General features: G+C 39.8%; 1 protein-coding gene across 6 annotated transcripts in view; it reads left to right on the forward strand.

Annotated features, from left to right (window-relative positions):
* Positions 1-18,940, forward strand: part of MAPK14 (mitogen-activated protein kinase 14) — a 76,928-nt gene that overhangs the window by 20,511 nt on the left and 37,477 nt on the right. For all 6 annotated transcript variants that reach the window (XR_005789692.1, XM_040473322.1, XM_040473320.1 and 3 more), the window contains exons 2-3: positions 4,728-4,857; positions 12,258-12,316. Coding sequence is in view for 5 of the 6 variants with exons in the window: in XM_040473322.1 (XP_040329256.1) it covers positions 4,728-4,857; positions 12,258-12,316 (189 nt within the window). In the remaining variant the exon portion in view is untranslated. The remainder of the gene's footprint in view (positions 1-4,727; positions 4,858-12,257; positions 12,317-18,940) is intronic.

Below are 18,940 nucleotides of genomic sequence, written 5' to 3' on the forward strand. Positions count from 1 at the left end.
AGAGAATAACAGACCTGTTGATACATCTCTGAGGGGGATGGCTATTTAAACCAATGCTTGAAGAAGAAGGACTTGGCTGTAGGGTAGAGTGGAGGTGGGAGAGAAGAGCAGCTCAGGAACCAGAAACAGCCTGTCTGAAGAGTTTAAGGAACTAAAAGGAGCCAGCATGTTCAAAACATAGTGGCTGGGGGAAAGGAAAGAGTCATGCAGGAGCAGGTTAGAGTGGTCATTGGTGGTCAGGTCATCTGAGCCTTGTAGGCTATGATAGGAAACTTGCATTTTATTTTATGTACCAAGGAAATTTCTTGAAGGATTTGAAAGCAATGGGTAGTGTCATCTAATTTATATTTTTAAAAGATTGAATTGGATGCTTGTGGTGGGTGTATTAGAATGTAACAAAACAGGGGCGCCTGGGTGGCTCAGTCGGTTAAGCGTCCAACTTCGGCTCAGGTCATGATCTCACGGTCCGTGAGTTCGAGCCCCGTGTCAGGCTCTGTGCTGACAGCTCAGAACCTGAAGCCTGTTTCAGATTCTGTGTCTCCCTCTCTCTGACCCTCCCCCATTCATGCTCTGTCTCTCTCTGTCTCAAAAATAAATAAATGTTAAAAAAAAATTAAAAAAAAGAAAAAGAATGTCACAAAACAGGAGGTAGGGAGACCAGCAGAAGAAGGCAGGCTGGTGACGAGGATGATTTGGACTAGTATGTTAGCAGTGCAATGAAGAGAAGTTGAATTAGAGATGTATTTTGGAGATGGGAAACTACAAGACTTGCTGATAGGTTTGGATGGGGACCAGGAGGCTGGAGCTGGAGGAAAGGGAGAAAACAAGTGATACTCAGATGTCTGACTTGAGCAATTGGATGGAAAGTCCATTTATTGAAATATAAGAGACAAGGAGAGGAATAGTTATAGGTGTTTTGAACTTGCTAAGCTTTAAGGTGCTTATGGGTTTTTCATATGGAGATGTTAGGAAGGCAGTCAGGCTCAGAGAAGGGACTTCAGTGAGAGATTTGGGAGTTTTCAATATAAGATGGCATTTAAGTCTTGGCATAGATGAGATTATCCAGAAGAATGTAGGAGAGAGAAGAGGGCCTAGTGCCATGCCCTGAGGAACTAACAGAGTTCAAGTAGAGGAACCACATGCAAGGAGGACAGAGAGGGAGTTGCCATAGAGGTCACAGAAAACCAGTAGAATGTGCTGATACGGACTCCAGAATGGAGAGTGTTTAGAGAAAGGGGAAGTGTTAACCATGTCAATTTCTAATCCAGAAAAGTGGCAGTTGGATTTGGTAACAGGTCATTAATGACCCGAGAAGAACGGTTTCAGTGTAATGGGTTGAGGAAAGAATGGGAGCCAAGGAAATGACTCACACCTTAAGATACACATGAATTACCTGGAGATCTTGTCAAAATGTAGATTCTACTTTAAGGCCTGAGATTCTGCATTTCTAAAGAGCTCCCACATAATGCCAGTGTTGCTGGTCTGTGGAATGGCAGAGGTAAAGACTTCACTGTGGGTTAGAGTTATGTGGCGGGCTTCATAAAATACAGATTGCTGGACCCACTTCAGGGTTTCCAATTCAGTAGGTCTAGGGTGACACCTGAGAATGTGCATTTCTTATAAGTTCCCAGGTGACACGAATGCTACTGATCTAGGAACCATACTTTGAGAACCCTTGGAGAACATTAACTGTAGTGAGGAGCTTTCAAGGTTAAGTTTTTGTTTGTTTGTTGAGGGTGGGAAATAACTAGAGCATATTTATGTTGATGAGAATGATCCAAAAGATAGGCAGAAGCTCAGAATGGAGAGAGAAAAGGAATGAAGGAGTAAAGAACTTGAAAGGAGGAGGGAGATGGCTCCAAAGTGAGAGGTCTTGGATTTTTGTAAGAAAGGACATGTGTTCTTAGTTAGAGCAAGAGACAAAGCAGAGAAGATAGGTCCAACTGCAGGTGGGTTTGTAGACTTACCCAGGAGGCAGATGGAGCTTCCCTTTGATGGTTTCTATTTTCCCAATGAAGCCAAGGACAACTTTGAGGGAAGAGAGTGAATTAGAGGTTTGAAGAGAGTGACAGTGTCAAATGATGACTTTGAGTAAGAAAATGGACTTCCTAGGGAAAAAAAATGGCAGTTTTAGGGCACTTGGGTGGTTCGGTTGAGTGTCCAGCTCTTGGTTTCAGCTCAGGTCATGATCTCACGGTTCATGAGTTCAAGCCCCGTGTTGCGTTCTGCACTGACAGTGCAGAGCCTACTAGGGGTTCTCTCTCTTCCTTTCTCTCTCTCCCTCTTTCTCCGCCCCTTCCCTGCTCATGTTCTTTCTCTCAAAATAAATGAGTAAACTTAAAAAAAAAAATCTTAAAAAAAAAAAGTGGCAGTTTTGAGAGCCTTATTTGAGGGTAAGGCCAGAAATTAAGAATGAAACCAGTCTGTATGATTGTCCTTTTTTTTTTTCTTCAACCACAATTTGTTCTTGGATTCAGACAAGGGAAATAAAAATAGTTGAGATCACCCAAAGTCAGACTTTATCCAGGTGAGTATAGGAGAGAGAGGCAAACACACAAGGGAACATGCAATCTAAGCCAGGCGAGAAGGAAAATGAAGATGGGAGAGGGCTTGAAGGGTCGAATCAGGCAGTGACGATGAGGTCCACAAATTGTTGTAGTCAGGATACAATTAAACTAGAAGTAAACTGAAAGGCAAAGAAGGTTTGTGATGGAAAACGGGTGCTGGCATTCAAAATTGTGTAGGCAGGGCAGCTTTTGGTGGAGACAGAGGTCCAGGGTGTGACCATGGAGGTGGCTGGACGAGGTGGAGTTTCCTGGAGAGGTCAGGAAACCGAGAGGCCAGGATGTTGGATGTGCCTTCCACCTGGATGTTGAAGTTGCCAAGAATGATGACAGATGTTGAGGGTGGAGAGAGACTTTGAGATAGGAACTAACTTTTTGGTAAATAATGGAAAATTCCAGGTCAGTGGATTATAGCAGCAGGGAGAATGGAACTAATGGAGAATTAGAGGCTGGAAGTAGGCATGGTTGGCAAGGAGGACATCTGCCCCACCTGCTAGCTTTGAGGTACCTGGGATGTGCCCGCTAAGGGCAGGGCTGTAAGACAAGTAGTGTCTTCAAGGTAGAGCCTAGTTTCAATTAAATCAAAGAGTTGGAGGGAAGGCTCAGAAAAGGGGTTGAAGATTTACAGGAGTTGATAACAAATTGGGAGTTGAAGAGTAAGGACATAGTGTAAGGATTTGGGAGTGAAGGGAGGGGAACTTCTGGAACAAGTACAGAGTCACATGGGAAAGAGTTTGGTCATGGTAGATGATCCCAAAGTCTTGGATGCCCATTAGAGGCTGAGATGAACAGGAGGATGCGGCATGATTGGATTAGCCCAGTCTCTAAAAATAATTAAAATACACATCAGGATTCTTGCTGTAGTTGTCCTACATGATCTAGCCTCTGCCCATGCCTCTGACCTCATTCTTTTCTACTCTCCCCTTGCTCCCTGTGTCCCACCTACACAGGCCATCTTTATGCCCTCCAGCACGCCATAGTTTTTCTACCACTGTTTCTTTTTTCCTTTGTTTGCACTAGTTCTTCTGAGAGGCAGCATGGCAAAGTGGTTAATAGCATGAGCTGTGGATCCAGATTCTCTGCTCCTGCCACTTTCTAGCTTTGTGATCATGGTCAAGTTGCTTAATCTCTCCGTGCTTCAGTTTCCAAATTTCTGACTGGGGGAATGATAATAGCATTCACTTTGTAGGGGTGTTAGGGATTAAAAATTATTTTAATTTTAATTTTAAAAATTAATGTAAAGGGCCTAGAATAGTTTCTGGTATATGATAAAGACTCCATAAATATTAATAATACTGTTGTTGTTTTTTTTCTGTTTGACGTTCTTTTTCCCTATACCTTTATATGGCTATTGCTTTCTCATCATTCAGTCGTCTCAGCTCAAATGTACTTCCTCAGACATTCTAGCTAAAGTAACAAAACCCCACTGGCTGTCTTCATTTGTCCCATTCTGTTTTATTTAGTCCTAACATTCATCACTATTTGAAATTATTTTTATTATCCTGTTCTTCCCTACCCCCATCCCCTGAGGGCTGAGATTTGTTGACCTGTTCCTTACTACATCTAAGCTTCTAAAAAGTGGCAGATACTTTGTAGATGCTCAGGAAATTGTTGTGCCAACTCATTGCCCTGAAAGCATCCCAAGCCCTCCTCTCTGGTCAGGCAGTATTTGGTGGCAAGGTGACAGGGAAGGCTACATCAGAGAAGACAGAGTCCAGCTCTTTATATATCAGTCTATTGGCTCATGTAGATGAAGTGGCTGCTTATTTTCAAGTTAACTGGGACACAACTACATCCATTTTTAAATTTATTGTCTAGCTGCTTTCTATGACCACAGAGTTGTTGAGGAGTTGTGACAAAGACCCTAAGCCTCCCAGAGTCTAAAATATTTACTATCTGGTCCTTCATAGAAAAAATTTTCTGATCCCTGATTTAGATGCATCAAAAAAAAGATGAGAAGGAAACACCATAAATAACAGATTACTTTGGATAGTGGGATCATAGGTTGTTTTAGTTTTTATGTTTATATTTTATACTTTTTATGTATCTTTGTGTAGACCCATTTAATCTGAAAAAGGAAAAGCCTTATAAATACTGATTTTGAAATATTTAAAGCACATTTAATGATGAATTTTTCCTGTGTTTTGTTTTTTTTTTCCTTAGTGCTGCCTTTGACACAAAAACTGGGTTACGTGTGGCAGTGAAGAAGCTCTCCAGACCGTTTCAGTCCATCATTCATGCCAAAAGGACCTACAGAGAACTGCGGTTACTTAAACATATGAAACACGAAAATGTAAGTTATTCATTCAAGGAAGAATAAATGCTGCTGTTGAATAAACTGGAAAAAGTTGTGTTTTAATTGCTGCAAATGGGCGTACATTAGAACGCATCACACTGTGGACCGTGCCTCGTACTGGGGTGTAGTGGCCACTGCATTGAACAGACTTTTTTAATGAAAGGATTTTTGAGAGAAAAGATTAAACAAATTTGCATTCTTTACTACATTTACTTCAGGCTGTAGTGTCCAAATATGGGAGTCCAAGGCTATTTTATGTTATTATGGATTATTTCGGTGGGGAAGTTTGAGGCAGCATGTGTTAGGCTCACTGAATGTCCTTTCAAAGGTGGCTGTTATTTTATGGATAATTTAATATTATAATTTTCCTTTTTAATCTTTTTCAAGACAGCTTTTCCAAGTTCAGGCATTTTAATAAATGTGACAAAGACATCGTTTAAGTTAAATATAACTTTTTCCTTTCTGTCAGTTTGGGAATTTGAAAGCAATGCCATACTGCAAAAAATCCTAAAATCCTAGAAAATCCTAATACCGTGGGGGCATTTGGGTGGCTCTGTCGGTTGAGCATCCGACTCTTGGTTTCAGCTCAGGTCATGATCTCATGTTCCGTGAGATTGAGCCCTGAGTAGGGCTCTGTGCTTGCCTGCTTGTGACAGCACAGAGCCTGCTTGGGGTTCTCTTCCTCTCTCTGTGCCCCACCCCCGCTCTGCTCACTGGCACGAGTGCACACACATACACACACTCTGTCTTTCAAAATAAATAAATAAATAAACGTAAAAACCCCAATGCAGTAAATAAAGGGATGCAATTGCAATGTTAGCTGAAAGAGAAAAAAAACGATCGATTGAAGATACTTACTTTCCTAAATTTCAAAATCAAGTTTAAAAGAATTTATGTGTTTGTGTACGAAAGGATCTGTAAAATTTGTAGCATTGTAGAAACAGTGGCGATAGAGATTTTAGAATCATTTGACCCTATGGATTGTTATGGTGTAGAAAAAAATTCAAAATCTGTAAATTTATTACTTGGCTATTCAGACCTTTTCTGTCTTAATAATTGAATTTTTTTCCCATGGTAAGAAAAAAATTACAGAGATGTGATCCTTTATTAACATACATTTGCTTCCCAAGGTACAAATTTCTTCTACATTGGGAACATTGAGACTTAAATTTGGAATTGGATTATGGATGCTCTTGTAATTACAGCTGTAGCTTCTTATTTATTTTCATAGTTTGTTTTAATTGCATCCTATTGAGCAAGTTGTTCTCCACAGGTAACTTCTATTCCTGGGTATAGTGTGCATGAGCATCCATGTGCAAACCTGAGTTTTTAAAGAGTTCCGTGCAGAGCTGCAGCCTTCCCAATCAGTGACATGTTTACAAGAAGTTGATATACATGGAAAAAGCCAGCAGGAGAAGCTCTCTTCCAGGGTCTGCATAAAATCAAGGTGGCCTGGCAGCTTAACTGATGCGTTTACATTTGGTTTTTAACACAGTTGAGTGTGTATGCTGTTTTTCATTACACATTAATAAATGTGACAAAGACATTATCATAGCTTTTAAATAAAGAATACTTTGAAAATGGAATACAAGCCAAACATTTATGGAACCCCAAAGCACTTTCAGGAGGCCTTGGGATCCCACCGATGTTGCCAGCGCTCATTTACGAACATCTGGTTTAGATTACCAGTGCCATACTTTATTGTTCTGCCTCGCTTCATAGACCATTTAAGCCAATGTTTAGGGCAGGGATTCTTTTGGGTTATCTGAATCCATGCCTTGGCTTTTCTACTGGTCATAAGAAACAGCCTTATTTAGTTTTTTGTGCTTTAGTTTTCTGTAATGAGACACTTCAAAATGTGTCTTATATGATATTAGGCTGGTTACATTTGGGTCACTCTGTAGAAACGAAAAGGCCACAGTGATGGGATATAATTGTTCTAATTTAGGAGAGGCTAAAAGAATCTTTTCAAAAAGAGGACTGATAGTATTAGGATTTTAATCTACACAAGGTGTTGTATAAGCAGCTTGCTTAATAGCAGTTGGTCTTTTTATGGTAACATGTTTAGGTATTAGCAGTATGAATGTAGAGCACCTGTACTTAAGTATTGGTGATTTGGTTTTGAACAAAAGAAGGCACATGGCTGAACGTTTCAGAGTTCTCTCTTCTGTTGGCAAGTATTTGAAGGAGGAATGGGAAGGGGCTAACAGACTTTGACTCCATGTAGAAAAATTCCTGAACTTCAGCCTCTTCTACAAACCCTTAGGAACTGACAGTGTAAAAGTAGTTTTACCCAGGGAAGAGCCAAGGTTTCCAAGTAAGTTTAGTCGAGGATTTTTAGAGGAGTTCCTCTCCTTCATCTTCCTCTTTCTCTTCCTCTTTCTTTCTCTTAAATGACTTTTTTGGGGGTTGCCTGCCTGACCCAGTCAGTAGTGCATGTGACTCTTGATCTCCGGGTTGTGAATTTGAGCCCCACATTGGGTGTAGATATTACTTAAAAATAAAATCTGTAAAATAAATAAGTAAATGACTCTTTTGGGCCACGGTACCTCCAAAAACACCAGGCCTCCAAAAACAGTAGCAGCTTAAAACTCTTGACAATATTAAGTATTGGTAACAAATGTAATTTCTAGGTGCCAAATGCACATGTGATCTTTTCCCCAAAAATGCTGGACTCAGAATCAATATGTCATCTTGAGTTTATTTCTTTTATTAGTGATAACGAATGGCAGACACACATTTACCAGATGGGTAAAGGGGAATGAGCTAGGGAGAATATCCTCTGTGCCTATAAGAGTTATTCTTTGAACAAAGTTACCTGGTGCATTCCTGATTGAACTTGCGACCTTGATCTCATTAACACCTGCTCTAAGGAAACATGAAAGGGGAGCATCTTGCCAGCTGCAGCTTTTTGCCTTCTGGGTAGGTACTGTAAAGATTGCCTGGAGTTAAGGGCCTGGAGATCTGTGCATTTTGAAATTTAAAACTATTCAAGGAATCCTTTAAAAATTTTTATTTGGGATCTACCTTACCGTGGTAGATCCGGTCATTGTTTTGGTGCACTTGTGTTAAAGATATTAAATATTGTTGGTTTCTGAGTTAAAGTGGGCTTTCTCTTGAGTGTGTGCCAATTTGGTAAAAATGTATCACTTCTGTCCATCAGTTTTTGACTGTTGAAGGACAGTCATCAGGGACATTTGCTGATTATTTGTATTGTAAATGTCTTTTCTAAATAATTGATTCCTGGGTTACTTTTGGGTGTCTGCAAGCGGGAGTAAAGAAACAGGCTAAACTATAACTTGAATTAAAAGGAAATTTCTATTCAAGAAATGGGAAATCGGGGCACCTGGGTGGCTCAGTTGGCTCAGCATCCAACTCTCGATTTTGGCTCATATCATGATCTCACAGTGTGGGATAGAGCTCCTTGTTGGGCTCTGTGCTGAGCAGATCCTCTCTCCCTCTCTCTCTGCCTCTACCCCACTCGTGCTCTCTCTCTCTCTCAAAATCAATAAACAAACAAACAAACATTTAGCAAAATAAGAATTGAGAAGTGAATAGATTATGGAATGTTCCCCCAAGTTCCCCAGTTTAATGCTGGGAAACTCATTTTATAGTATTTTCCTTTTCGTGAGTACTCCATAAATACAATTAATGTAATGTAATTAATGTAAAAGCCCACAAAAAATTAAAGATACTTTGATGTAACATGGGTAGTTTTAATATCATAAGATGTGTCCTTTTAAAGAAATTAAAATTTGATAGACTGTTTGCTAACATGCTTGTGCTGTTATTTTTTCCAAATCAGTTTATTGTGCTTCTTGCAGGCATGCTTCTTAGTCATTTGAATAATTTAGATTAGCTTTGTATCTCAGATTTCGTTACTGGAAGTAGCTGCTTCAGATTGTTTCTGTGATTTGTATTTTGTAATTCTTTATAAACTCTAAGGACTGTGATCACCACTTAATTTGGTAATCCACAGAGGGTCAGTCCTTTGTGCTAGGCACCTTCAGTTACACTGTCTCCTTAATCTTCCTCACAATGTGATAAAAATACGCATCCCCCTCTCTTTCATATGAGGAAAATGAGGCTCAGAGAGGATTCCTTTCTTTCATTTATTTAACAAATATTACTTGAGGTGCTATGTGCCAGACAGCATTCCAAATGCTGGGGTTATTGGAATGAAAAAGACATAAGTTCACGGATCCAGGAAATCACAAACTGACTGTGGAGTTCAGACTTACAGCTGTTTGATTCCAAAATGCTTGTTGTGTTTTCAAATTGAAGTTGGAGCTTTATTTGAAAATATTTTGGACTTACATTGTTTTACTATCTTTGAGGTAACTCTTACATGAAAAATCCTATGTAAATTGACATCTAGTGTTTTAATTTTACTTTAATTTGAGGATTTTCACAATCACAATTGAAATAATGTAAAACAATGTAAATTGTTTTAAACTTTTCCTGTCATTGGGGAGATGGAGCATCTCACGTAATAAGAATCAATGATTAAAAAATATTGGAACAGGGGCGCCTGGGTGGCGCAGTCGGTTAAGCGACCGACTTCAGCCAGGTCACGATCTCGTGGTCCGTGAGTTCGAGCCCCGCGTCGGGCTCTGGGCTGATGGCTCAGAGCCTGGAGCCTGTTTCCGATTCTGTGTCTCCCTCTCTCTCTGCCCCTCCCCCGTTCATGCTCTGTCTCTCCCTGTCCCAAAAAAAATAAATAAACGTTGAAAAAGAAAATTAAAAAAAAAAAATATTGGAACAGTTGAACGAAATCGACTTCTAGATCTCAGTTACCTAAAGTACAAGTGGGGATGGGCAGAGTAATCAAAAGACCAAAGATCTTAAGCCAGGAGTATATCAGGCTCAAGAAAAACAGTTATGGTTTAGATGGAGAAGGTAAAAGAAAATGATGTGACTTAAATTTAAAGCACGATTCAGAGCTGTTACAAGGTCACAGATACACTATTGGTGGGAATGTAAATTGACCTCAGCTTTATGTAGGACAATTTGACAATACTAAGATCCTTAAATATATCAGTATCCTTTGATGCTGTAATTCTATTTGTTGAAATTTATTTTCTGGAAGGAAATACAAGATGTGCAAAATATATATTACATACACATGTACATGCACAGTTGCAGTGTTCCTTAAATGTCCAAAGATAGGAAATTGGTTAATTAACGGTATATACAAATGGTAGAGCATGAAATATATTTGAAGATATGAGAATAGTCATTATATAGTGACAAGGCAGGATATAAAACTGTATGCAGAATATAACCCGAACTTATTTTACATATATCAGAAAAATCAAAGGAAGTATCTCAAAATGTTAATGATAGTTATAATGGGTAGTACAGTTATAAGTAATTTTGGTTTTCCTTTTTTTTTTTTAAGTTTATTTATTTATTTTGAGAAAGAGAGAAAGCATGAGCAGGAAGGGGCAGAGAGAGGGGGAGAGAGAGAATCCCAAGCAGGCTCTGTGCTGTCAACAACGAGCCAATGTGGGGCTCGATCTCACAAACTGCAAGGTCATGACCTGAGCCGAAATCAAGAGTTGGACATGTAATCATCTGAGCCACCCAGACATCCCAGTTTTGGTTTTCTTGTATACAGTTGTCTGGCTAATGGTCTTACAGGTACCTTTCCTTTTGGAATAAGATGTAAAGTTTTGGAAAGCTATTCTCCTTGACTTCCAAGGCCTTTCCCTTTTGGGTTCAGGCTATATAATTGAAATTGCTTTTAAAAGCCTGATAGTTGAATGAGTGGAGTAACATTCTAATTAAAAGTGTGCTTTTTCATGATAAGGTTTTGAGCATTGGTGTATTTTACTTTCAGAGCTGTTTGTTTAGCTTGGTTGGTTAGAGCAACATGCTAATGAGGCCACTGTCATGGGTCAATTTTCATGAAGGCCATTTGGCTTTCATTTGTTTCATTTCCAGATATTCTTTTTTTTTTTTTTTTTAATGTATGAAATTTATTGTCAAATTGGTTTCCATACAACACCCAGTGGTCATCCCAAAAGATGCCCTCTTCAATACCCATCACCCACCCTCCCCTTCCCTCCCTCCCACCCCACTTCAGCCCTCAGTTGGTTCTCATTTTTTTTTTTTTCAACGTTTATTTATTTTTGGGACAGAGAGAGACAGAGCATGAACGGGGGAGGGGCAGAGAGAGAGGGAGACACAGAATCAGAAACAGGCTCCAGGCTCTGAGCCATCAGCCCAGAGCCTGACGCGGGGCTCGAACCCACGGACCGCGAGATCGTGACCTGGCTGAAGTCGGACGCTTAACCGACTGCGCCACCCAGGCGCCCCTGGTTCTCATTTTTTAAGAGTCTCTTATGCTTTGGCTCTCTCCCCCTCTAACCTCTCTCTTTTTTTTTTTTTTCCTTCCCCTCCCCCATGGGTTCCTGTTAAGTTTCTCAGGATCATTTCCAGATATTCTTAACTCTTGTTTTAGAAGTAACTGATGGTGGTTGGGGAATGGTGGTGGTATAAATGGATTGATCAGTATAACTCCACGACCAGAAAAACTGCTCAAAGACCATGGATTACTGAGTATTAAGTAGTTTTCGCTTTATCCTTCCATAAAGATAGCCTTTTGAAAAAATTTTTAAATTTTCTGATCCAAATACCTGATGATGATTAAGAAAAGTATCTGAATTTTAAGACTGTTGTAAGAATAATACCAAGATTATATACTAAGAGAATATTTTGGAGCTCAAAAATATCAGTCTTGAAGACGACATCTGGAAAATTTTCATGGAATGATAATACGTTTAAAAAAGATACATGATGCTGGGGCACCTGTGTAGCTTAGTTGGTTAAGTGTCCTACTCTTGATCTCTGCTCGGGTTATGACCTCATGGTTTGTGAGATTGAGCACCGTGTTGGGCTCTGTGCTGATAGTGCAGAACCTTTGTGATTCTCTTCCTCTTTCTCTGCCCCTCCCCCACTTGCATGCATACTCGCTCGCTCTCTCTTTCTCAAAATAAATAAGTAAATAAACATTAAAAAAAAAGAAACATGATACTGTAATAATAGTTCTAGAAGTCTGACCTTTTTCTGCTTGTTAATCATTAGTCTATTAGTGCATATGTGAGTCAAGAGCCCTAAATCTTTTTGCTTCTTATTTACAAGTGGCTAAATGTGAGCAAATTCTAAAGAGATGAAGTTTTTAGTGGTAAAATATGTTATGGGAAATGATGTTAACAAGTAAAAATCAAAACCATAATATGGGTAAAAAATAAGTTGTAGTTAAATGTATGATGTTGTGGTGTTATTGAACTGAAATGGTAGGATTTGAAATTCGTTCCTATTAAAATGACTAAGCTTGATGGGTACTATGGTTCTATATTTATTTACTGTCTGATTTTTCTGTTTTCTCATAGGTGATTGGTCTGTTGGATGTTTTTACACCTGCAAGGTCTCTGGAGGAATTCAATGATGTGTGAGTGAACCTTTTGCATTTGCCTTCCTTAGCTAGATGATGAGTGGCAGTCTATTTCTATTCCTGTTTAGCAGTACACAGACTTCAAAAGATTCTTTATTCCTGTCATCCAGCTCTTCTAGGGGATGGGGATGAATACAGAGATGGTATATTATGTGTGGTGTAAATCTGCATGGGAGGGGTCGGTGCCCAAACTCCTGCTTTGTTCAGGGGTCACCTACATAGTAGTATCTTCATCATTTTAAGGCACATTGTTAAGATTCAGTAGTGAGTCCTTGCAGAGTTCCATGGAAAGGAGTATAGGGAGTTTTGACTATGACTTTTGTTCTCACATTGCCTGTCCCAGTTCTTAAAGAGACGCCTTTCCACGTTACATCATTAAATTTGCATCATTGAATTTACATAAAAAAACCAGGACCTGGTTTTATACAAGTTCTTCTCTCTTTTTTGTCCCACTTACGTGTGGAAATGATACTAGACTTGCACACTCTTCTTTGAAGAACTGGATTTCTGTCCTGGGACAAGGGGTGGACCTCACGTGTTGAGAAAGCTGATGAATTGTGCTGATTCTCCCAGTTGTGACCATCTCTATTGTGTCAAGCCTGCGACCCACCCTGGAAAACGGACCCTGAGATTCTCAGAAACCAGTAGTAGGGGCTTGGGAAAATGAAGCAGGAGAGAAAGCTGCTACAAGCTTATTTATTTAGGAGGTCACTACTGTGGGCAGTCGGGCTGAAAACTGCCAGAATCTTCTAGGAAGCAGTTTGAATGTACCTCAGATGGGGAACATTTATCGCCTGGCCCCTGACCCCATTGGCAAGGGTTGCTCTGTGGGGAATTAATGACCTCACATGCCCAGCTTGCACACGTGTGAGTTCAAGATAGATTCCAGCAGGTGTTCTTATGCATGGAACAATCTACTGTAGCTTTCCCAGTATCTGAATTAGCACACCTCCCTCCCATCCCTAATTCACAGATACACTATGCCGTAAGAGAGAAGTAACACCTTAAATTCCAGCTTTATTGAAATATAATTGACACAGAACGTTGTGTAAGTTGGGTTCTGATTTTTTTTTTTTAAGTTTATTTCGAGAGAGAGAGAGAGAGCAAGCACAAGTAGGGGAGGGGCAGAGAGAGAGAGAGAATCCCAAGCAGGCTCTGTGCTGTTAGCACAGAGCCCAACTCAGGGCTCAAAGTCATGAACCACAAGATCATGACCTGAGCCAAAACCAAGAGTCCGATACTTAACTGACTGAGCCACCCAGGTGCCCCAGGTTCTGATTACAGTAAAACCTTGGATTGCAAGTAACTTGTTCTGCGAGTGTTTTGCAAGACAAGTAAACATTTCTAATACATTTTAACTTGATAAACGAGCAATGTCTTAATACAAATAGTACATGATGCCAAACATCACATGATCACAACTGAGCCAATGGTTCTTGAAATTCCCTTTGATATACAAGTGCTTTGGATTATAAGCTTGTTTCCAGAAAGAATTATGCTCACAAACCAAGGTTTTACTGGATTTATAAACAAGAATTGAGTTTATCTCTTAGGAGGAAATCTCAGTACCACTTATTGAATATTTGCTGAGCAGAGTGTTAGAAAAAGCCTCAAAATAATGGAAAACACTACTCTTTGCCCTTGACAAATCAAAATCTTACTGGGGGAAGGAAGTAAATTTAAAACCCATTTGTAATCAAGATACGAATTGGCTATAGGACCTTGGACTAGTCACGTTGCCTCCCCGGGCCCCCAGTGGTTCTCTAATTAAACCTAATAGGCAAATGATGAAAATTGGGGTGGTTGACTTCTGAAGCTTTTTTGATACTGGAGAATCTCGGAAAACAGAATGGTGAACCTAAGGTTGCCTGAAGAAAATATTTCATTGTTTATTTTTCTATAATGTTTGTATCACTGAAAAAAATTAGTGCTTGTCCAGGACTGTGGTTATTTCAGAGTTTTCCAAAGTCATTTCAGAATTTGCATAAGAGACCAAACATCTTCACCTGCAATTAATTGCAAGGTTTGCAAATTTAAATACTTCTAGGGCCAACTAACATAAATGAGGCTCAGCATTATACAACTGGGAGTGGGGGTGTGTGTGGTAAAACAAAATACTGGTACTGTACTTCCTTAAAGTAGTCAAATTCACATTAAAACAAAGCAGACGGATTAAAACCCACTATTCTGGCCAAATCAGATGCGCTAAAGGCTAGAGTGGTTCTGTAGCCTGCCAGGTTTAGAGTAGGCTGTAATTTTGAACATGAATTTTTTGTGCTAATTAATAAAATCTCTAGTTACTTTTCATATTTACAGTTGAATTTTAATTATGTGTTATGTGTATTTGTGCCTTTATGTTGCAGTTAGCATTTTTCATTTATCATACAATTCAAATACAATTTTCCTGAATTTGTAACTTCTTGGTTACTAAGCATTGTGCATACTTCATTTGTAAGACTATATACTTTTTTACTTAAAAAAAATTTTTTTTTATTACGTTTATTTATTTTTAATAGAGACAGCAAAAGTGGGGGAGGGGCAGAGAGAGAAGGAGACAGAATCAGAAGCAGGCTCCAGGCTCAGAGCTGTCAGCACAGAGCTGGACATGGGGCTTGAACCTACAAGCCGCGAGATCATGACCTGAGCCAAAGTTGGATGCTTAACCAACCGAGCCATCCAGGCGCCCCAAGACTATGTACTTTTTTAAATTTAAACTTTATTTTGAAGTAATTTCTGCCCCCAACATGGGGCTTGAACTCAGAATCCTGAGATCAAGAGTCACATGATCTACTGACTGAGCCAGCTAGGCGCCCCTGTGAGAACATAACTTTTGAGAAAGGAACAATAGGTAGTGAGTTTTGGTCATTAGGAACAATGTGAATCTAACAGAGAGAGAGATTGTTTGGAAAATGTGGAGTTAAAAGATGAATATATGGGGGCGCCTGGGTGGTGCAGTCGGTTAAGCGTCCGACTTCAGCCAGGTCACGATCTCGCGGTCCGTGGGTTCGAGCCCGCGTCAGGCTCTGGGCTGATGGCTCGGAGCCTGGAGCCTGTTTCCGATTCTGTGTCTCCCTCTCTCTCTGCCCCTCCCCCGTTCATGCTCTGTCTCTCTCTGTCCCAAAAATAAATAAACGTTGAAAAAAAAATTAAAAAAAAAAAAGATGAATATATGAAGCTGTTCTTGACTGCCATATGATGTGGTTATACAGATGGCAAAATTTTGTAGTTTGGTGACTGAAAATCATTTGGACATTTCTCTTGGCTTCTTGATGGTAATGTTTGCTGGGAGGTGGCATATATATGCATATGCATGCTTCAAATATTTAGTTCCCAATAGAAATCCAAAGAAATTATTTTTTAAAGTGTTTATTTACTTATTTTGAGAGAGAGAGCACATGAGTGAGGGAGACAGGCACAAGGAGAGAGGGAGAGAATCCCAAGCAGGCTCCACCCTCAGCGTGGAGCCCTGTGCGGGGCTCAGTCTCACAACCGTGAGATCATGACCTGAGCTGAAGTCAAGAGTCAGTCTCTTAACCAACTAAGCCACACAGGCACCCCAGAAATCCAGAAATTTTAAATGGCACTGGCCATTGAACCTAACCGCTAGAGAAAGCTGCAACTTTGTGCAACAATATTGCCTTTTCTTGGGGATGTCAGTTCTCTAATCAAGCTTATAGGCAATGAAGAGTCTTTGGACTCTTAGTGGGAACTATTTCCTCAAATTTCAGGAAAGCTGAATTGTCATGGTAAGTGGAATTTTCTACTGCTTTTTGCATTTTTTGTTTTTTACACCTTCACATTGCAGGTTTCTTATACCTGTGTTCCTTATCTCTGCTTAGTTCTTGAAGAGGAAATAGAAGTGGGGTTTTAGAATCTGCTGTGATCTAGCAGAAGACCTTACAACAGGGTCAGCCAGCAACCATTGTTTCAGTGAAAACCAGTGTGCAAATTATCACCTTGTGTAGAGTTAAACTTGATAAAAATGACTATTCATCTAACAAGTGTAGCTTTTTTCTTTTAAAAAATTTTTTTAACGTTTGTTTTTGAGACAGAGACAGAGCATGAACACGGGAGGGGCAGAGAGAGAGGGAGATACAGAATCTGAAGCAGGCTCCAGGCTCTGAGCTGTCAGCACAGAACCCAACTTGGGTTAAAGTCATGGACCGTGAAATCATGACCTGAGCTGAAGTCTGATGCTTAACCGACTGAGCCACCCAGGGACCCCTAACAAGTGTAGCTTTTTTACGTCTCATTGTAAATAAAAGCTGCTGAGCATACTGCATTGGTAAAGAGAGTTTCTGGATTACATTTAATCTGATTTCATTCAGTATTTGAACACCTATGCTAGGCACGGTACTAGTTTCTGAGGAATGTAACAGTAAATAAAGATAAGCATGATCTCTGATGATCGAGTTGAGACTCCTCATAGGAGAGAAGAAAATTTTTAATAAACCATAGGCAGTGTGGTAGGTTCTGGAAGATCCTACATGATTTGTTCCTGTGCACTCCCTGACCACATCTAATATTCTTCCCACCCACTCTCTGCATCCATCCACTCTGGCCTCTGTGTTCTTGCTTGAATATGGACATCCACATTCCCAGTGGGACCTTTATCCTGGTTTCTAATGTTGGCCTGAACACCCTCCCCACATATCCACATGACTGGCTCCTTCGTTTCTTTCAGGACCCACTCAAAGGTCTCTTCACCAGAAGCTCTTTTTCCCCTCACTAGCATAGCTTCAGCCTACCACCGTCCGTGTCTACACCTTACTCCACGTTGTTCTTAGCAGATGGTGCCATCCTACATTTGTGATTGTGTCTCTTCTCCCTCTGGCTTGCACGGTCTAGTAGAGTAGGGAGTTTGTTTTCTTCCTTGTTGAATCTTTAAAGTTGTTTTTTTTTTTTTTATGTTTTGTTTATTTTTGAGACAGAGAGACAGGGCACGAGTGGGGGAAGGGCAGAGAGATAGTCGAATCTTTAGCACTTAGAGGTTTCAGATGAGGAAACTGTGGTCGAGAGAAGAACTGAATTCTGTAATACTACATATGAAATTGCATACAACTCAGGTCTTTTGGCTCTAAATGTATTTCTTTTTTTTTTTTTTTCTAAATGTATTTCTAATGACATTTTTCTTGATCCAGGGCTATGATTATTATTTGAAAGTCTGCCAGCCTTTCTTACTGGGTAGATACTATGATTGGTTCTGTGTAAGATGTCACAACTGAAGGCCTTCCAGTTGTATGTGGTGCCTGTTTGTAATGAGACAAAACATAAATGTTTACCTAAAATAACTAAAGGACCAAGTCAAATTTCTAATGTTGAAGCAACATACAGGGTGTCAAGACACAGGAGAAGCTCAGTAGAGGAAAGCCTCTAAACAAAGTAATAATTGGGTCTGAAGAAACAGGTAAATGTAGATGGGGCTTAGAGGTTGAAATTTATTCCAGACAGTCAAAGAAATGAAGAAAACGTGTCAAGTGTACAGAAAAAGAGATTTGATTGAATGGAGAATGTTAAAGGAGTTGATAGATAAGCATTGATTTTTGTTTTGTATTTGGATAAAAACTGTGTAAGTAAATTATGATTGATTGGCTTTTGTCGCAGAGAAGAGTTGTTTTCCTAATTTAGCAAATAAGCACTATCTGCTTGGAAGTAATGCTTTCCTCCATCACTGTGAAAGAAATACCCAGCCTCATTGTTTGGGCTTACAGAAATACTTTCATTCTTTGAAAATAGGCTGAGAGCCTAAGATAGGTAATGCAGGAAGAGAAGCCGTCTGGGAGAAAGATGAAGGAGTTAACTGTATCAACGGTATATTTGCAACTTACTTCCTTCGCAGGTCTGCTGCCGACCTGCCAAGGGTAGAGACTTGGTGAAACTCCTTGTAGCTGTCTTCAGTGACTTACATTTAATACCATTGAGTTTTTGTCTGATATGGTCAATAAGATGTCCCCCTTTTCTCAGATGAGCTAATTTAAAAAGGTAAAGAAGCTTCAGGGTCTGGCTTAGAGTTTGGGTCCTTCAATAAATCTTTCCTGGGGTGCCTGGGTGGCTCAATGGGTTAAGCGTCCGACCTCAGCTCAGGTCATGATCTCACAGTCCGTGAGTTCGAGCCCCGCGTCGGGCTCTGTGCTGACAGCTCAGAGCCTGGAGCCTGCTTCAGATTCTGTGTCTCCCTCTCTTTCTGCCCCTCCCCTGCCCATGCTCTGTCTCAAAAATAAATTAAAAAAAAAATTTTTTTTTAATAAAAAATAAAATAAAAAATAAATCTTTCCCTTTAATTAACTCCTTCCTAAGTCTGGGTTGGGGCCCTCTTTTGTGTGTTCTCTAGCACCTTGATATTTTATAGCTCTAATCATGCTTTCTTAGGAGTTTATATTCATAAATGCCTTCCTCTCATCTAAATTCTGTAACTCTCTTTTTCATCATTGCATCCCCAGTGCTCAACAATTAATATTTGTTGGTGGAGTGATTGAAGAAATAACCTTGTGCTGTCTTGTTTACAACTGGTTGATGATCTAATTTTCTGGTAGTATGCTCAGTATATTCTCTTTTGACTAGCTTTTTGTTTTTATCCTGTAATGTAGACCATATAGTAAAATATTGAGTCCAGGTTGATTG

This window comes from Herpailurus yagouaroundi, unplaced genomic scaffold (genome assembly GCF_014898765.1).
Source record: "Herpailurus yagouaroundi ecotype Mexico unplaced genomic scaffold, PumYag 139, whole genome shotgun sequence".
NCBI classification, from domain to species: Eukaryota; Metazoa; Chordata; class Mammalia; order Carnivora; family Felidae; genus Herpailurus; species Herpailurus yagouaroundi.